The sequence below is a fragment of the Solanum tuberosum genome, unplaced genomic scaffold (genome assembly GCF_000226075.1).
Source record: "Solanum tuberosum cultivar DM 1-3 516 R44 unplaced genomic scaffold, SolTub_3.0 scf00103, whole genome shotgun sequence".
Lineage (NCBI taxonomy): Eukaryota > Viridiplantae > Streptophyta > Magnoliopsida > Solanales > Solanaceae > Solanum > Solanum tuberosum.
In genome coordinates this window covers 417,904-438,691 of record NW_006239027.1, presented here as the reverse complement: position 1 = coordinate 438,691, position 20,788 = coordinate 417,904, and the positions used below count along the sequence as shown (strand labels likewise).

Here is a 20,788-nt window from a genome sequence, read left to right as displayed (position 1 = left end):
GTATGTAGAAGAGAACTAAATGTTCTTTCTTCTACTTTATTTGGTGGGAGTAGGAATTTGGATTGTAAAAGGTAGCACTAATAAAAGGGAATGACAACTAATTTAAAAGAACATTTTTTTTTTGGAAAAAAAGATTACATAATCAAAGTAATGGGAATAAATACCAATTTTGTTCAAAGAAGCACACCATATGTCAAAAATTCCCTCTAAAATATATTCTTATTCTCACAAAAAAAAAGGCTTTGGCTTTCACTAAGTTGAATTTATACTGACATGACTTGTGGTGCAGTAGTGAGACTGTTTTACCTTTAATCATAGGTCTCGAATTCAAATCTGATATAAAAAAAATCTTGTTGGGAGCGTCAATCCCAAATGGACCTTGCCATGTTCCAATAGCGTGCCTTTGGAGGTACTCTATACATGGCGTGTCTAAATAGAGTGAAATGAATACGAAGATCTCATATGAATTACTATAAGTTTGAATTGAGGTATAATTATTTGATTGGTATTCAATTTTATACATACGCAACCACATTTTAACCATGGTCATTTTAAAAAAAATTCAATATATATAATTGTTAATAATTAATAAGAGGATAGATTATTACAATTTTTTTTACATAAAGGTCATCTGAAGATGTCCTTTCCTCCTTTTTTTCCCCTTCCTTTTTCCAAATATCATTTCTTGAAAATACTATAGTAACTTACATAAGATAAAATTTTAAAGGCAAAAGGGGTTCAAGGCAGGGTAAGACTGCATACACATTATTCTCCTCAAATTTTACTTATAAAATTACATTGGATATGTTATTATTATTGTCTGTAGGAAGTGTTTTCCATGAATTTTGGGTCAGAAATCTCATATTTTTTTATGAAGTTCGAATATTCATTGAAAATTGAGTTAATGAAAAAAAAAGATACATCTAAACTATCACATATTTGTGACTTTCATACTTCAACTATCCATTGTTCTATTTACCGTCCTAAACGATCATAATTTTATGAGTTTCCTTTAACTATCATTCTGAGTGTCCAATTCCTTTGTATTAAAATGCACAAAGGGATATAGAAATTAGAGATCATGATAATTTCTCTAGATATATCAATGTACTTAAAAGTGGGGGACAAATGTGGGGCTAGAGTTGTCAACTATTTTGGATACTTTTTACAATGTGTTTCTCTCCTTTAGTAGACAGGTCCAAAGCAAATAATCATGTGAGTTTGCCTATAAAGTACTAGCAAAATAGTTCCTCTCATACAAAAATCCAACTAGTAAAAAATAAGTAACAATTATTTCCTACTCATTTTGGGTATCACCCCACAAAGTGAAAATAAATCTTTAATAAGATTATATTATGGTCATTTATATTAGCTCCACTCAATTTGTTTGACTACCTTTCCCCCCTTTAACACCCTCTTACATACTAAGGAAAACGTGAAACAAAAGTAGTTTGTGTGTGTTTTTGTATTTTTAATATTTGATTGGTTAAAATATTATTGTGAAAAATATTTTCTCTAAAAAAATAAGATTCTCAGAAATTAAAAAATAACCTCCTTAGTAGGAGTACAAAAAACAAGTTCGATAAAAAGCATTTCAATCTCATTATCTCCTCCTCACTCCCCCGATGCCCCCAGTCCCCATCTTTTGACCACCCCTGACCCCTGACCCCGCTCCTCGCTCCACTTCATCTCATACTATCCCACTAGATTTCATATAAATACTTTTGAATTATTTTTTCATAGCTAAACAATAGATAGTCTTAAAAACACTTTTCTACTTGACTAACTCAACTTACATACACTCCTAATCTTTCACATGACATATCAAGTGGTCTCAAACTCTTGTAGGAGCGTAACATTCTTAATAAAATGCCGAAAAAAGTGTTGAAAACATCCTAAACTTGACGAGAATTTAGGGATGTATTTCATCCATGTGACAAAATCAAAGGTGTACTTAAGTTTAGTTAGTCAAGTAAATCAGTGTTTTTAAAGCTGTCAATAATTCAAAGACAAAACTAATAATTTAAGCCAAATTTAGAAATGTTTTCAATAATTCTCCAAAAATAAAATACAAAGAATTATTTGAGGGTTTGTGTGGGGTTAGGGGCAGATGGAGGTGGTGGGGGAGCTGATTTAATTTAGAGTACATATGTTTGTTGATTGACTACCTTGTGTTAATCTAAGGAGAGAGAAAAAAGAGGGATATGCATCAATGGAGCTAAAGGTATCATAAAATTGACAAGAAAAAGAAACCAATGACTTGTCAGGTGTTTTCAGAGATCAATTTTATATATATATATGTATTATACGTATATATAATATATGTATAATTGCATGTACTTGAATATATTTTGAATCTTTGAGGTAATTACCTTATTTTATATGGACATATAGTGGTGAATATTCATATAGCTTACCCTTATATTTATGAGGAATTGAGACGTAATTGTTATTGTATAGTGAAAAACTTACTAAATATGAAATTTTACTACATGGTGTAAGCTCTATCCACCTGTGTGCTAAAGCTTGCTTAATTAAGAAGATAAATTTAGTTTGGATCAATGTTTGAAAAGTAATATAAATGAGATCGTGTTAAGCTTTCTATCATCATAACATCGAGCTATTTTTCTGTCAGACCTCTCGTATAATATCGTTATTGTAGTGTAGTTTAACTTCTAAGTTCGAGATAATCAGTGTCATTTCTCTACGCCTAGGATGTTAGAATATCAAACCATGAAAGAAGAAATGCATTATAGGAAAACAATCACGATTTGATGGTATTTTATTTTTAATAGTAAAATTGTTTTTGATAAACCTTCGACTCAAGTAAAACGTATTAAAAATCAAGTATTTAAAGAAAATACAGTAATAAAAAAGTCATATTACTGTAATAACAATAAATAAAATGATAATCGAAACCAAAGAGAAGCAATAAAAGCACTAATTTACTATAGTGACAAAGTAAGGTCCAAGTCTCTTAATATTCAACAAGTAATGATAAAGTTGGATACATGTGGTAAACATTTGTTCAACTAAGGGAACACAATGGAAGAAGAGAGCTCTAATTGAGGGCTCATATAATAATGATTTATACAGTCATCTTTAATTGATGTTCTTGACTAAGAAATGATGAAAATGGACCATAAAGTCATTTTATAATTTTACAATATGGTACTATAAATTATAATAATGATGGAAACTAAAGGAGAACTAGAAAGAATATGATTGAGGAACAACTAATGTATTGGATTCTACTTGTAATTATGTTTGATCCTTGATTGAACTAGGATGACCTACTTAATTTGTTCATTTTCAGAAAGAAAAATAATAATCTAATCCTACTATATAATCTGTCCACATAAAAACATTTATTCCCCAGATATGTTTTAATTTGGTTTTCTTAGTTTCCTCATTAGTAGATTTTTGGGATAAGGGTCTGAAAAATATCCCAACTTTGGTTGAATTTGCTGTTGCGATACTAAACTTTCATAAGAACCTATTATCTCCCTAGACTATTTAATACCATATTTTTTACCCCCTGAACTATTTAATAGTGTATTTTAAAGGTATATATGTGACCACGTGGACACATTACTATTTATAATTTTGCATTATTTTTTATGTCCACGTGGGCAAATATATATGTTTAAAATACGGTATTAAATAGTTTAGAGAGGTAATAGGTCCTCATGAAAGTTTAGTATCGCAAAACAAATCCGACCAAAAGTTGGAAATTTTTCAGTCCCTTATCCCTATATATTTTGTACCTTGTTAGATGATGTAATTCTTCAAACACTTGAACAATTATATGAAATTATCGAAAACGAAAAGAAATAATCATTATTTTGAGTTTTATAGACTTAAATGAAGAATTTATTTTTTTGAATGTTGTGGACTTTAATGAGTTATGTCATTACTTAACTATCCAACTTATTTTATCATATTTTCTAAATTTTCCTACCATTTGAAAAAATTACACAATTCTCTGTTCTATCTCGGATACATCACTATGTATCGAGACGTACGAGATGTATGAGAATGTTGAGTGATGTAACCGAAATTGAAACTCGATATATCGGAATGTTTTGGAATGTATCCGGATTCCACCAAATTTAAGATATTTTTGTAATTTGGAAAAGAATAAGAACCTCCCTAGACTATTTAATACCGTATTTTTTATCTCCTGAACTATTTAATAGTGTATTTTAAAGGTATATATGTGACCACGTGGACACATTACTATTTATAATTTTGCATTATTTTTTATGTCCACGTGGGCAAATATATATGTTTAAAATACGGTATTAAATAGTTTAGAGAGGTAATAGGTCCTCATGAAAGTTTAGTATCGCAACAGCAAATCCGACCAAAGTTGGAGTATTTTTCAGACCCTTGTCCCTAGATTTTTTAACAATAAATTTACTTTCAATATACTCATCAAAAATGATTTTAAGCGGTAATTAATTAACGGTAATAGTTTAATTACAGTTAAATATGTATTTTTAGCGGCTATTAACACTCTTTGTAAATGTCTCTGAACCACTCTTTGTAAATGTCTCTGAACCCTATAGCGACATTGGATTAAATGACAATTAATTAGTGTCGATAAATACTTTAACACTCTTTGTTGATGAGCATATTTACTTACGTAAAATTTATTTTTGTTATAGTGATATTTAGTAGTTTAATTACTCTTGAATTCCAATGTCTTATATATGTCATATCCAGGATCACAGATTTGAAGAATATTTTAATACATTATACACATCTTTAACGTGAAGACTCTACAAGAATAAAAAATCTCTATTAATGTCTTAAATTTCATGCTTAATCAAGGTAATTAGACGTATAAAGTGGATAGTAGGAAGTACCATTTTATTCCTTCCGTTCTATTTTGACGGTTACATTAATTCTTTTCATACTCATTGAGAAAATAATAAACACAAATCTATTTTATAAAATCACTCTTATTTATTAAATGTTTTTTAGCATTGAAAAGTATTAGAAAAAAATATTTCTTTAATATCAAGAATATAATATAAAAATAATTGACATTCTTAAATTTAAAAAATGACATTTTTTGAACTAATTAATTAAAGAATGTTTGACCAAGGTCAATGTGATGATGTTCATGTCCACATTGCACGTGTATTTAGAAGGTTACAATTTCATTCTGCTAACCTTATGATAACTTTTCTCTTTATTAAGCAAAATATCATAAGTTATAAATTTTCTTTTGAATATTTCTCCATGTTGGAGGTGGGTGGGGAAGTGGGGGTAGGGTGAAGGGACTTCATCATGTCGTAAAATTATATCGCGTCGTAAAATTTATTATATATAATAGATAAGTAAGTGTATAGATAATCGATTTTGAAGCTATTGCTAAGAAGATTAGTTTGATCAGTCACAAAGTTTAGATTGATGGTCGCGAACTTCAAACATGTTATGTTTTTGTTAAATACTTGACTCGATACTCGTAAACTTCAAATATTTTTATATATAGTGACTTGTTTATTTCATCTTGAGTATCAAATTAATTATGAAAATTCCACTCAACTTCACATAATTAAAAATTATAGTAATTTGTTAAAAAATAAAAAGCAAAAGCAAAAGTAAAAGTTAAAGTTGGTAAATAATTAGTCCAATAAAGATATCAGGAGCCATTACATCACCAATCTCGAACTTATCTCGAGATTCTAACCTTTTTTGGCATCATTATGTCTTTTTTTTTATTTTTTTTATTTTTTAAATCTAACTAAAAATATACTGTATATGTTTATTCCCTAATTTGATAACTTCCTATTTTTTTTTTCTATTCTCTCTCTGTAAATCAAGTTAAGACAAACAAATTGAAACATGGATAGTAATTAATGGAATGAGTATCTTATATTTTAGATGTAGTCGATTCTCACCATGCCTCTTGTCGATATGCTCATATTAATGAAATTATTATTATTATAGTAATAATTAGAAAAATAGTACCAAAAGTGTCGTTAATTTTTTTTTCTCACAATGATTTATATTACAATAGAAATCTATAATGAATTTGCGAAGACTTTGAATAATGTGATAGTGCATGGTATATATACTTCAAGTAGTGTAGTTGTATGATATAGACTAATCACCAGACTGCTTAAAAATAGCTTTCATCAACGTATTACACCAGTATCAATGAATTTCTTTTTTAAATTCTTTGATACCTAGACTTCATATATCAACATTATTCTTCTCAAAAATTGAAAGGGAATATTGAGAAAAAGAACTTTAATTTAAAGATCTCCACTTTACTTCCAAAGTCAAACCCTTTAATTGTTCCCACCCCCAACAAAGGCCACAACTATAATGCTGATTTTCTAAAACTCGTAAATTAAACTAAGATAAACAAATCAAAACATGAATAGTAATTAATAGATCGAATATCTTATATTTTAGTTGTCGTTAATTTTCACTATGCCTCTTGTCGATATGCTCATATTAATGATGTTATATATTGTTGCTGTGATTAAAAAAAAAAACAGTACAAAAATGTCCTTCAAAAGATTTTCTCATAACAACTTGTATTACAAAAGAAATCAATAATGAATTTACAAAAACTTTAAATAATGCGGTCATTTGTGATATGTACGAAATAAACTAATCACCAAACTGCTTTGAAATAGCTTTCATCAACACATTACACTAGTATAAAAAAAATTCTTCTTAAAATTCTTTGATAGCCTTCATATATTAGCATTATTCTTCTAAAAAATTGAAGTGGAATATTGAGAAAAAGAATTTTAAAGATCTCCACTTCACTTCCAAAGTCAAACCCTCCCCACCCACAACTATAAAGCTTATTTTGTTAATAGATATAGAAAAAATACTCTTATAGAGAGTGTTTTGAGTTTTGACTAAGTATATATTTTTTTCATAGCTTTTGTAAGTGTTGAAAGTATTTAAGCTAAAATAAATCAAAAGTTATAAGATACACTTATATCTAATTTTTTAAATAATTTCACAACTCACAAACAATAAACTTGTGTTTGGAAATGTGATACGAAGTCAGGATTTCAAATTAGCATATGAATATGTGATTTAAGATCATAATTTTTAATTCCAAATTCTCAAAAAAACATAATTTGAGGGTCCATGTTTCTTCTAAATATAAAATTTGATCCATAAGTGTATATTTTGTAAAAGAATGACCCATCGTTTTAGATTTAGCAAAAACAAAAAAGACTTTTGCTTGGCCGGAAGAGATTGTCTGTACTATGTGAAAATATTATATTAAAGAATACTAAATACTACTATTATTGACTGATGAATCTTTATAATCAATTATGTGTATTTAAAATTAGTTTGTTATCGCGAACATTTATTTGTAAAGGAACATGGATATATGCAATTTATCAAAGTGGTGGCTAAGGATATTTCGATATCTTGTTTATGGATTATGTACTATGGTTTGCTCATCTGCTAAGATTATATAAGAATTGAGGAAGTTTAACAGTTTTCACAACTTGTGGGATTTTCATGTGTATAACAAAAATACAACTTAAAAAATTCAAATGACATGTCCAAACAAAACTTCAACCTCAAATCATGATTCCACAGCGTATGTCCAAATGGACCTTTAGTTTGATCAAACCTTTTGTAATTATATCCCAAATAACTTTGAAAGTAATCGAAAATAGTTATTCATCTAAAATATGTCATCTCCTTTAGTTATATATACATCATCCTCAATGAAAATATGTCTAATGTTTTATGACGTATTAAGACTAATTCGTATAATTAAAGGAGATGACATATTTTAAGTGATTAACTTATTTACATTTTAACAAAAACACACATAAAAAAATATTTATCATTTGAACTGAAAATATCTAATGGAAAACACTTTTATTATCATATATTTATTTATTCATTAGGAATACGTCATAGTTCAAGTTTCTAAATGAAATTTGCTCATAAATTTTAAAAGCTACTGATGTATTTAAGCAAAAATTTGAATGCCAAGCAAAAGATATTCTCTTTGGATTACTGAAAATAATAAATCAATCAATTCTTTCCCCTGTATGAATTCATTGATTATTTTTTCACATTCGTATCCTAGGGAAATACTATCTTTTGATATTGAGAAAATATTATTTTTAGTATATATATGTCTGCACATAAATCCATGAATTGTTTCTCCTAAAATAACAATTTTTTTTTTACAAAATTTCAGAGGGAATATTAGATTCCTTGTTTGTTTAATTAAAGCAATCCCAATAAGCATGTCCTACTTACCTCAACTCACCCTACTCTACCCCCATGACCCACAAAAAGAATTTTGCACAATAAAAATATATAATATTATTTATCATTTTAGTGCTTAACAGTTAGATTCTCAAATACCCTTTACATTTTTTTTAATTTCTTGAAAAAAAATTCTAAACCAATAAATGATTAAAGGGATTTTTCTGTTTTTTCACTACCTTTATGATTTTTTCCTTTTTATATATTTGTTGTTTGCTTTACTGAAGTAAAGTGGCTGGCATGTTGTTTTTGCTCTCACTTTTTTACCACCAAAAACCTCTGTTTTTTTATTTGTTTTTTTGAAAGAGTCTGACATAAAGCTGTTTGAAACTTTGAGTGAGTGAGTGAGTGAGTGAGTGCAAGTTTTCTGTAAAATGAAGCAGCAAAGCATGAGGAATTGTACCACTTTCCAATGATTTGTGTTTTTATTTGTGAAAAAACCAAGTCCCAAATTCTTCTTTTATAAAAAAAGATCTCATTTTTACTCTTTGTTTAGCTGTTTTCTTGTTTAAGACAAATGGAAACAAGAAGTGTTTTTGGTTTTGTGGTGTTGTTGAGTTTCTTGGTTTACTCTAATGCTATGCTTACTCCTGGTGGTGTTAATTATGAAGGTTAGTTCTTGTTATTTTTAATAAAGATTTAAACTTTGAGACATTATTGGAATGAGATTGATCATATTAGAAAATATCAAGAATTTTAAAGTATGATTTACTCCTGTTGGTGTTAATTATGAAGGTTGTTTCTTGTGGTTTTTCTCATAAAGATTGAAACTTCATGACTTTTTTGTTGAAAAAATCATATGGGGTGTTTGAAATTTTTGAAAGGAATGAGATTTTGATCAAATTTTAGAAATATCAAGAATTTTGAAATATGCTTACCCTTGTTGGAGTTGATTATGAAGGTTAGTTCTTGTGGTTTTTCTCATGAAGATTGAAACTTTATGACTTTTTATTTGAAAAAATCATATGGGGTGATTGAATTTTTTGAAAGGAATGAGATTTTGATCAAATTTTAGAAATATCAAGAATTTTGAAATATGCTTACCCTTGTTGGAGTTGATTATGAAAGGTTTAGTTCCTTGTGGTTTTTTCTTCATTGAAGATTGAAACTTTATGACTTTTTATTTGAAAAAATCATATGGGGTGATTGAATTTTTTGAAAGGAATGAGATTTTGATCAAATTTTAGAAATATTAAGAATTTTGAAATATGTTTACCCCTGTTGGAGTTGATTATGAAGGCTAGTTCTCATAAAGATTGAAACTTTGATACCTTTTTGTGAAAAATTCATAAGGGGTTTCTGATTTTATTTTTTTGAAAGGAATGAGATTTGAACAAATTTAAGATATTTCAAGAATTTCATCTATTTTAACTTTCTTGTTATGTTGATTTTGGACAGTGCAAGCTTTAATGGAGATCAAGAACTCATTACATGATCCACTTGGTGTTTTGAATTGGGATGAAAGTTCTGTTGATCCATGTAGCTGGAATATGATCACTTGTTCAAATGATAAATTTGTCACTGGCTTGTAAGTATACCCGATTGTCCGGTATCTGCATTGGAGCCCGACTGACAAAACCTTTCTATTCCTAATACTTGAACCTGAGACCTCTAGTTAAGGATGAAAGTGCTTACAAGTTTTCTTGAATTGTGCAGGGCTTGTTCAAGCCAAAGTTTGTCTGGGAAAATATCACCATACATCCATAACTTGACTCACTTGGATCTACTGTGAGTACTTTATATGAAGAAAAAATAATGAAATTTCAAATGATTGATTATTTGAATCAAGAATATAGAAAATAGTAGTACTAATATTACTTTTTAACTTTTTTTTTTAAACAGGCTTCTGCAGAGCAATAATATAACAGGACCAATTCCAACTGAACTTGGAATGCTTCAGAAACTTAATACAATTGATCTTTCTGATAATCAACTCACTGGGAAAATCCCTTCATCTTTAGCTCAATTAAAAAGCCTTCAATACTTGTAAGCAAAGAAAATTTTAAAGATTTTGATATAAAAATGAGTTCTTGAATTATAAAAAGTTAATGATTATGGTTTTTTTTTCTTTTTCAATTGTGTTATAGGAGACTAAACAACAATAGTCTTAGTGGAGCTGTTCCTTTGGAATTGTCTAATATGACTCAACTTACTCTTCTGTAAGTTCCTTAGCCTCATTTAGTTTTGTTTATTTTCTCATACTTGAAGGGGAGCCTCGGAGCAACAGTAAGCTTGTCTCCTTGTTATCTATATAGGTCACGCGTTCGAGTCAGGGGTAGGCTGCCTATAGTATACCCTTTGGGGTGCGGCCTTTCCCCAGACCTTGTGTGAACGTGGAGTGCTTTGTGCACCTTTTTCCTAATTGCTTTCTGTTTTCATGAGTATATTTTGATGGGATTTTTGTTGTTTTTTTCTAGAGACTTGTCTTTTAATAATTTGAGTGGTCCTGTGCCAAGGCTTCTAGCTAAAACATTCAAGTAAGTTTCTTGAACAATTCTTTGAATTTCATTTTTTTTCCCTTTGCTAAAGATTAGAGAAAATAAATCATTTTTTCTCTCATTGATGCAGCCTTTTGGGAAATCCTATTATATGTGCAACTGGAAAAGAACCAGAATGCAATGGAACAACAACATCCATGCCTTTGCCCTTCACTTTGAACAACTCACAAAGTAAGAATCTTGAATCATCCTCCTAAGTTTTTTTTCGAGCCAGCTTGTGTGCCCCTCGACTATTCCACAAATCTTGGTTGTTGTCAAGTCTCCTGCTTTCAACGTCGTTATGATTAACTACAACTCTATTATAAGGATTCATCATGAAGTCTTGGATAGTTTCTGTGTTGTACTATTCACAACTGAGAAGTCTCTTGTTATATCTCAGATGCTCAGCCTTTTGGAAGATCTAAAACTCACAAAATTGCCTTAGCCTTTGGGACAAGTCTTGGATGTATCTGCCTACTAATTATTGGGTTTGGAATATTTCTATGGTGGAGACAAAAGCACAACAAGCAAATTTTCTTTGACATCAATGGTGAGTATGATATGCAGCTAAAACCTATATTGCTCGAATCTCGAGATACTAGTAATGTCTTGCTTTAACCAAGAGGATCATGCTTGTTGATAATTTCAGAACAACATCATGAACAAGTGTGTTTGGGAAACTTGAGGAGGTTCCAATTTAGGGAACTTCAAGTTGCCACAAACAACTTCAGCAACAAGAAGATACTGGGAAAAGGCGGTTTTGGAAACGTGTACAAAGGTTGTCTTAGTGATGGCACGATTGTTGCTGTAAAAAGGCTCAAAGATGGAAATGCAATCGGAGGAGACAAACAATTCCAAACAGAAGTTGAAATGATCAGCTTGGCAGTGCATCGCAATCTCCTACGTTTGTATGGGTTCTCCATGACACCAACTGAAAGGCTTCTGGTTTACCCTTACATGTCTAATGGAAGTGTTGCTTCTCGTCTCAAAGGTAAAAAGAAACAACCTTAGAGAACTAAAGATTCTGCAAGTATTCTTAAATATGGTGGGATGGTTGAGATACCGTCATCCTTAACCATAGTAGGCTTATCTGTGTGAACCGGAATAGTCGAACTAGTGGACTTCAGATACCTGATGGTAGATTTCTCTATTTCTGTTGTTTCTTGCAGCCAAGCCACCATTGGACTGGACTACAAGAAAAAGAATTGCATTAGGAGCTGCAAGAGGTTTACTATATCTACATGAACAGTGTGATCCAAAGATTATCCACAGGGATGTGAAGGCAGCAAACATATTGCTCGACGATGACTGTGAGGCTGTTGTGGGAGATTTTGGATTGGCAAAGCTATTGGATCATCGTGATTCACATGTCACAACTGCAGTTAGGGGAACTGTAGGACATATAGCTCCTGAGTATCTCTCTACAGGACAGTCCTCTGATAAAACAGATGTTTTCGGGTTTGGAATTCTCCTGCTAGAGTTGATATCTGGCCAGAGAGCTCTAGAATTTGGTAAAGCAGCAAATCAGAAAGGCATTATGCTTGATTGGGTAAGTATTACACATTCCAAGATGTGACAAAACCCTCCGTTTCAATTTTTCTTACTTTTCGTTTTAGTCTGTTTAGAAAAAAAATGCCTACGACCATTCTATATCTACTAAGTATGTTTTTTTATTTCAACATTCTATTTTACCTTCAAAGGGTATTTGGTGACAAGATTCAAAAGTCGTATTAACATACTGAAACTTTGTGCTCGATCAAACTAAGACAAACAAAATGAAACGGAGAGAGTATCTCGATTCTTGTTGGGGTTGATAATATCAATGTGCATATTTGTTGCAGGTAAAGAAGATTCACCTGGAGAAAAAGCTTGATTTGCTGGTGAGCAAGGACTTAAAGGACAAATATGATCGGATCGAGCTTGAGGAAATGGTACAAGTAGCTCTAATATGCACTCAGTATCACCCTAGTCATAGACCAAAAATATCAGAAGTGGTAAGAATGCTCGAAGGAGACGGACTTGCAGAGAAATGGGAAGCTTCTCAAAGAGCAGAATCTACGCGCTGCAGAGCCAATGAGTTCTCCTCTTCAGAAAGATATTCTGATCTTACTGATGATTCTTCATTGCTTGTTCAAGCAATGGAATTATCAGGACCAAGGTGATGTAGATTATACAAGATAGTCAATTAGATGAAACAAAAAAGGGCATCTGAGATAGAATGCTGAAGTAATATATGTATGTTATTGAGCTTGTTTTTTATTTCTTCTTTAGATAACTGAGAAGTCCTCGAGGGTCAATAGTGCACGGTTCATAACTCAGTGGATCATAGACACCCCCCTTTACTCTTCTCCACTTATATACCAGACGTGGTAGGGTTCGATTGAGCTTGTATATATGATCATATGGAAGCTGCATAAAGGAATGGGATATGTTCAGACTGTCTAGGAAAAAGATTTATGAGCAACTGACCTCCCCAACCACACCCACAACCCCTACTTTTTTTTCCTCTTCCTGTTTTGAGTGATAATTTTTCTGGGATGTGGAATTGTAACTTTGAGCTTGTAAGAATAATATTGTTGAAATTCAATTTCAGCTTATAAATATTGTATCATAATTCTCATTGAAAAATATTGTTCAAAGGGATTATCTTTTCCATTCAAAAGGGGTATTGTTTACTAACCATTAAGATTAAGGGATTTGATCGAATTTCATTCTTTCTTACTATTCAGAACAATGTGTCTACAATGTCCAACTAAATAAATATGACTCTCATAAAACAACTAGTTGAAATCGACTATATGAATCCTCACTATTCCATTTATGCTCAACACATGTCATGATCATATCAAATAAAAAACAATGCAAAATGACCATGACGACCACAATGAATATATTAAAAAGATCAGTAACCAACCAAAGTCTCATCCCATAGATCATTCAAAGAACAGACATTGAAACAGATTAATCAAAAACATCCATCCAGATTCACTTATGTTCCCAAACTTATACAGTTTTCACAGTGGCAAATGCAAAACAACAGCCTTACTGCTGCATCAACATTCTTTTTACGATTTCAAACATTTTAGCCAAAGATCATGAATCTAATTAAAGACACGTTAAGATCAAGAGGGATTGTGATATGGATACTAATCTACATTGTATTCAACTTGGGCTTTAGATGATGCCCGCTGAAAATTTGTTATCTCTATGAGTACTTTGAGAGATTTTTCTGCTTTCATTCTATAGGGATCGATTACCATTTTGACCAGTGCTGGAGACTTGGCCAATAAAACCTTGATAAGTTGCATTTCAGCCCCTGCTCCTGCTACATTGCTAAGCTTAATCGTCCTCAGGTGATTAAATGTCATATCTGAGAAGCTAGCATGAATCTCATCAACAGCCTCCCGGGGCACATGTACAAAATAGTCCTCATCACTAACAACATACATCTACGAAAGATCAAGAAAAACCCATCAGATGAGCATACAGAATAAGAAAATCAATACATACGAAAAACAAGAAAAGGAAACATCATTAACAACCTCAATTTCAATATCTTCTAAATTTGGAGAGCTTCTTATCAAGCAAAGAGCAAACGAAACATCAAAGAATTCTACCAGAGTAATGCCAGATATGTAAAGGCGTTTAAGACAGTGAAGAGCATAAGGGAGCCTTGTTGGTATAACTTCAGCTGGTCCAACACGCACGTCCTAGGAAGAAAATGTCAAAAATCAGGATGACTCAAAGCCCAAAAGATGGTATATCTATGAAAATGCAAGTTGCGAAGCAATATTACCTGGACACAATCGTTAATCCAGCAGAGATTCTCGAGAGCAGGAATAGACTCAAAAATCTTGCAAACATCATGTTCTGCCTTTACACGAAATTCTGTAGGCTCATATGAAACTTTGGAAAGAAGAGGGGCATTCTTTAAATGTAAAAAGTTTATATTGCCAGAGAAGATAAATGACCTCAGCTTGGGAGCACTAATTTCAATGTGATCTGTAATCGCGTCGTGCTGCAGCACCAAATGCTCAAGCAACGGGCAATGTGAGATTAAACTTCCAAGCAATGCAGAAGAAATTTTGACTTCAATTAGTTCTAAGCTAATTAACTTATCAAATCCCTTAAAGACCGATGGAGGATGTATTAGACATTCCTTGAGAAACAGATGCCTCAATTGCGAACATGTGAAGAATGAAAAAGGCAAATTGTATGGTTGACTACTAAACGGAAGTTTAAGGACAAGATGTTGAATGCCATTCCTGGAGAGAAAATATATCAAGTGGTCGATATTAGGACATACTTCTAGATCAGGAATATCTAGGATAAACTTGGTAATTGGTCCTGTATGAAGGGTCAAGAAGTGACAAAGAATGTTAGTAAATCCAATTGTAGGGGATATTAAGTCCTCTGCTGTTTCCCAAAGTGTTTGATCAAGTTTCAGTTGTGGAAGTCTGCACCAATCATATCTCCATTTCTTCGATAAGATGCTTGTCCTCACAGCATCTCGTAAAGGCAAACTCATTAGAATGTCATCAATTACACTATCGGGAAGGTTGCTAAGTACATCGGAGAGAGGTACGAGTTGTTGTTTTTCATTTTGAGGCATAATATTAAATGATTGGCAACAAGAATCTGCAGAAAATAAACAAGAACACAAAATAGGTAAGGGATCTCCAAACACTATCCGATCACAGTACACACAACTGCTTTTCACATGGTTAAATTAGCATGCTACAACTCTAAGAATAAAAGAAAAGGTGAATTTATCTTTTACTACTGATAAGTAACAATATTATCAATTGAAATCAATAGCTACATGGAGAAAAAGGTTTCAAATTCAGCAAAATTTGACATCAAACTACAGTAGCTTTACTATCAGAATTTGCATATTCTAATTAATCATATTAGCTTCATCTCAACAATGTACATAATCTTGAGTATCTGTAAAGGCTCTGTCATACCTATATTTTGAGTCAAAGTTATTGGGTTCGGCCGAACTTGCTCTGCTCTCCCTTGGAACTCCAACCCTAACCCGCCTGACCACTGTTTGTATAAAATCTGCGCACTCTACAAGATATGTTCAATTCTAATTTGGACTCTATCACACGTGTTCAATTCTAATTTGGACTCTACAAGACATGTCCAATTCCAATTAGGATTCTTGGAGGATACTCAACTCTAAACTTTAAAAGCAGTGTTAGCAAGATTATGTTCCCGTCTTTAAAGAAACTTCCGTGGGCTCATATGACACATTGGAAAGAAGAGGGACATCTTTTAGATGTATAAAATGTATTATCTCCAAAGAAGAAGAATGACCTCTGCTTGAATTGTAACACGTCTTAGGTCTAGGCTAAGAAACCTATCAAATGCCTTAAAGACTGGTGGAGGACGTATGCTCAAGTAATATCAGTTCAAATCTTGAACATAATATTTCTTTTTGTATTCTATTATTTCTCAAAGGAGGCATGTACATGATTATATAACTACGGCTAAGTTACAATATACGGAAATAATTAATATCTTCCTATTTTACAAAGATTACTAGAATCGAGTTCCTATTTTAAAAGATTACAGAATCAAGTCCTAAAATATCTCTACACTCCCTCTCAAGTTGGTGCATAGATGTTGAACATGCCCAACTTGCTCCCAAACTTGGAGAACATTTTACTCGAAACTGCTTTAGTAAGAAGATCAGCCAATTGGTCCTCCGATCGAATCTTAGGTAACTCTAATATCTTTCCATCCTTGATGAAAAACCTGTCTACTTCTACATGTTTGGTACGATCGTGTTGTACCGGATTATGTGCAATATCACGTGCAGCCTTATTATCATAATATAGTTAGATTGGTGCCTTAGGTGGATAACCCAAATCTTCTAAGAGAAGTCTCAACCATAATGCTTTACATATTCCAAGTGCCATTCCTCCGAATTCCACCTCCTCAGTTGACTGAGCAACGACATTTTGTTTTTTGCTTTTCCATGTAACAAGATTTCGTCCCACAAAAGTGAAATATCTCGAAGTAGACCGTCTGCCATCAATAGCTCCAGCCCAGTCAGCATCCGTATATACATTTATCACTAGAGGATCTGTACATTTTGTGAACAAAATTCCCTTTGCTGGAGCAGACTTCAAATATTTCAAGATGCGCATAATTGCATTTTTCTCTCCAGGATTATGCATAAGTTGACTTACCACACTTAAAGAACAAGCAAGGTCTAGTCTTGTGTGTGCTAGGTACATCAATCTTCCTACAAGTCTCTGATATCTTCCTTTATCAACTGGAATTTGATTAGGTTCAACACTTAATTTCAGGCCTTCTTCAACTGGTGTGTCAGCTGATTGGCAAGCTGTCATGCCAGTTTCCTTCAACAAATCTAAAGTATATTTTTTTTGGGATAAGAAAATTCCTTTAGATGATCTAGACACTTCAATTTCAAGGAAATTTTTTAATGGACCAAGGTCTTTCAGCTCGAATTCTTTAGACAGGTAGCTTTGGAGAGCTTTCCTTTCTTCAGGGTCAGTTCGAGTCACCACCATGTCATCAACATATACAATAAGGGCAGTAATTTTACCTTGTTGTCTCTTCAAGAACAAAGTGTGATCGGTGTTGCTTTGAGTATAGCCAAATGCCTTCATAGATTTGGTGAATTTTCCAAACCACGCTCTTGGTGATTGTTTCAATCCATAAAGTGATTTCTTCAATCTGCATACTCTATAATCATGTAATCTCGGTATCTCGTACCCTCGAGGATAGTCCATATAGACTTCTTCATACACCTCACCATGTAGAAAAGAAATTTTCACATCAAATTGTTGTAGTGGCCAATCAAAATTTGCAGCCAAGGATAATAACACTAGAACTATGTTGATTTTTGCAACAGGTGCAAATGTTTCGATATAGTCAATTTCATAGGTCTGAGTATATCCCTTAGCCACCAATTTCTCTTTGAATCATTCTATCATACAATCTGTTTTGTACTTGACTGTATACACCCATCGACATCCAACTGTTTTCTTTTCTGGTGGACAATCGACAAGTTCCCATGTATCATTTTTTTTAAGGATTTCATCTCTTCATCCATAGCTGCTTTCCACCTGGGATCAATTAAGGCTTCTTGCACATTGTTAGGAATAGATACAACAGATAATTGATTTACAAATGACTTATTTGATTCCGACAAACGATGATTAGACATAAAATGGCTCAATGGATATCTAGTCTTACCAGAAATTTCTGGTTCATAGGTGGGTTTAGTAAGATCTCTATTGTGTTGTGGTGATAGTTGTTTGACTGATGGTTCAGGTACAAAATCAGAAACATCCTGAGTTGGCGACAATTGATTTGGTACATCAGTTGCCTGTTGGGTGAGGGGTTCATGTGATATTGGACTAACTTCTCCAATTTCTTGATTTCCAGTAGCACACAAATCTTCTTCTTCAATTTCTTGATTTTCAGCAGTACCCAAATCTGATTCTACCATGCATATCTTGGTTATGCCCCATTTCTTGATGTTCACCACCACATAAACTTGATTCATCTGGTTACTAGGTGCAGAAAGTATCAATTTTTCATAATTTAGAGACAAAATATCCTTCATGTCCTCCCCTTGGAGTATTGTTTCATTAGAAAAATACATAGACTCTTAATGAAAAACAACATCCATTGTAACAAACATTCGTTGAGTTGGAGGATAAAAACATATGTACCCTTTTTGATGAGTAGCATATCCCAAAAAAAAAACACCATAGTGCATGAGGGGATAACTTGTCGCGTTGATGCTTATGAAGATGTACAAATGCTACATAACCAAAAACACGAGGAGTCAAATTTGGGACTGTCGGTGCAATCACCGCTTCAGTAAGAGCTTGAGATGGTGTTCTAAAGTTAATTCTGCTAGAAGGCACTCGATTAATTAAATATGTTGCACAAGTGAGTGTTTCTCCCCAATAACATTGTGGAAGATGAGCTTCAATCACTAGAGCACGAATAACTTCTAATAAATGACTATTTTCTCTCAGCTACCCCATTCTGTTGGGGTGAATTGGGACAAGTAGTTTGATGAGCAATTCCATGTGCTTCTAAATATCGCTTAAGTTCATAGCTAGAATACTCTCCCCCATTGTCACTACGTAGAACTCTTACTTGGGCATTATGTTGAGTTGCAAATCATTTTATGAAACTTTTAAAACAATAAATTCACTTCACTTTTGAACTTCATCAAACACACCCAAGTCATTCTAGTACAATTGTCTATAAAAGTAACAAACCAACGTGATCCACCTAACGTATTCACCTTGGATGGACCCCAAACATCTGAATGTATAATCATAAAAGGAATTGAATTTTTATTCATTCTTGGTGAAAAAGACACACGGTGATTCTTTGAAAGTTCACAGACATCACAATGGAAATCAGAAACATCAAATTTTGTAAATAACTTAGGAAACAATTATTAAGATATCCAAAAGAAGCATGTCCAATCGTCGATGCCATAGCCAAATATCAGATTTCCTTGTTTTGTCCTCACAACTAAACACATCAACCGATAATGCTTGGCACAACTGATTAGAACTTTTTGACTCCAAATCCAAGTAATACAACTGCTCTCGTCTAGTACCATAACCAATCGTTTTCCTCGTCTGGATGTCCTTAAACACACAATAGTCAGGCCAAAACATCACAACACAAGATACAATAATGGTAATTTGAGAAACAGACAAAATGTTACAATCTAATGATGGAACTACTAAGACACGGTCTAAATTCAAATTATTAATGATAGACAAGGATCCTTCCCCAATGATAGGTGCCGAAGAACCATTAGCGGTGGAAATATACTTTTGTGACGCGGGTTTAAGGGATGAAACTTGTCTAGAATCAAATTTCATGTGATCCGTAGCTCCAGAATCAATTATCCATATACTATTAGAAACAAGTGCAGATGAATTTAAAGCCTTACCATTGTTACCTCTCGTTGCTACCAAGGCTGTGGATTGTCCAGCAACATCTTCCTTGGCATTTGTTTCTACAATTGCAGCAGTGGAACTCTTGCTTACATTTCTCCTTCTTGAATCACGGTTATGATCCCACCATTTTTGATATCCCACAATTTCAAAACAACGATATTTTGTGTGCCCCGACTGATCACAATGAGTACACTTATAAGTGGACTTGTTGATATCCTTAGACCTCATTCGATCTGGTTGATTTTGAGAGAACCGATTTTGATTAGAGCTATATTTGCTCAACATGGCTGCTGCTTCAGATTTTTCAAGATCTTCATTCACTGTTGCATGCCAGACAGATTCACGACTAACCATTGAGTAACATTCTTCTAATTCTGGAACAAGATCCTTCCTTAAGATTTCTCCATGAATCTGTTCAAAATTCACCATCCAAACCAGCAAGAAAGATGTGCACCCTTTGTCGTTAAATAAACGTGCGGTAAGAACTGACATCCTTCTCATTTTTCATGATCACCTTATCACGGTGATCCAACTCACAAAAAATTCAATCAATTCTCCATAGTAGGAAGAGAGAGATCTACCATTTTGTTTGGCAAAAAGGCTTTTTGATTCAAAGTGAAGACTTGTAGTTCATCTTCTCCATCATAGAAGGCAGTTGACAGATTTTGAGAGAACCGATTTTGATTAGAGCTATATTTGCTCAACATGGCTGCTGCTTCAGATTTTTCAAGATCTTCATTCACTGTTGCATGCCAGACAGATTCACGACTAACCATTGAGTAACATTCTTCTAATTCTGGAACAAGATCCTTCCTTAAGATTTCTCCATGAATCTGTTCAAAATTCACCATCCAAACCAGCAAGAAAGATGTGCACCCTTTGTCGTTAAATAAACGTGCGGTAAGAACTGACATCCTTCTCATTTTTCATGATCACCTTATCACGGTGATCCAACTCACAAAAAAATTCAATCAATTCTCCATAGTAGGAAGAGAGAGATCTACCATTTTGTTTGGCAAAAAAGGCTTTTTGATTCAAAGTGAAGACTTGTAGTTC

At 32.7% G+C, this 20,788-nt stretch overlaps 2 protein-coding genes across 2 annotated transcripts; one reads left to right on the top strand and one right to left on the bottom strand.

Annotated features, from left to right (window-relative positions):
* The first annotated feature begins 8,497 nt into the window (after positions 1–8,497).
* LOC102601043 (protein NSP-INTERACTING KINASE 1-like) lies at positions 8,498–13,419 on the top strand. The gene is made up of 12 exons (XM_015309293.1): positions 8,498–8,891; positions 9,679–9,808; positions 9,937–10,008; positions 10,123–10,266; positions 10,368–10,439; positions 10,698–10,757; positions 10,849–10,949; positions 11,158–11,307; positions 11,407–11,748; positions 11,927–12,306; positions 12,599–12,915; positions 13,029–13,419. The coding sequence occupies exons 1-12, from the start codon at positions 8,798–8,800 to the stop codon at positions 13,030–13,032; spliced, it is 1,866 nt and encodes a 621-aa protein (XP_015164779.1). The 5' UTR covers positions 8,498–8,797; the 3' UTR covers positions 13,033–13,419.
* Positions 13,420–13,903: 484 nt separating this feature from the next.
* LOC102590421 (F-box/FBD/LRR-repeat protein At1g13570-like) lies at positions 13,904–15,383 on the bottom strand. Its single transcript, XM_015309266.1, has 3 exons — positions 14,554–15,383; positions 14,300–14,467; positions 13,904–14,206 (listed from the first exon to the last, which is right to left on the bottom strand). The coding sequence occupies exons 1-3, from the start codon at positions 15,367–15,369 to the stop codon at positions 13,904–13,906; spliced, it is 1,287 nt and encodes a 428-aa protein (XP_015164752.1). The 5' UTR covers positions 15,370–15,383.
* Positions 15,384–20,788: the final 5,405 nt, after the last annotated feature.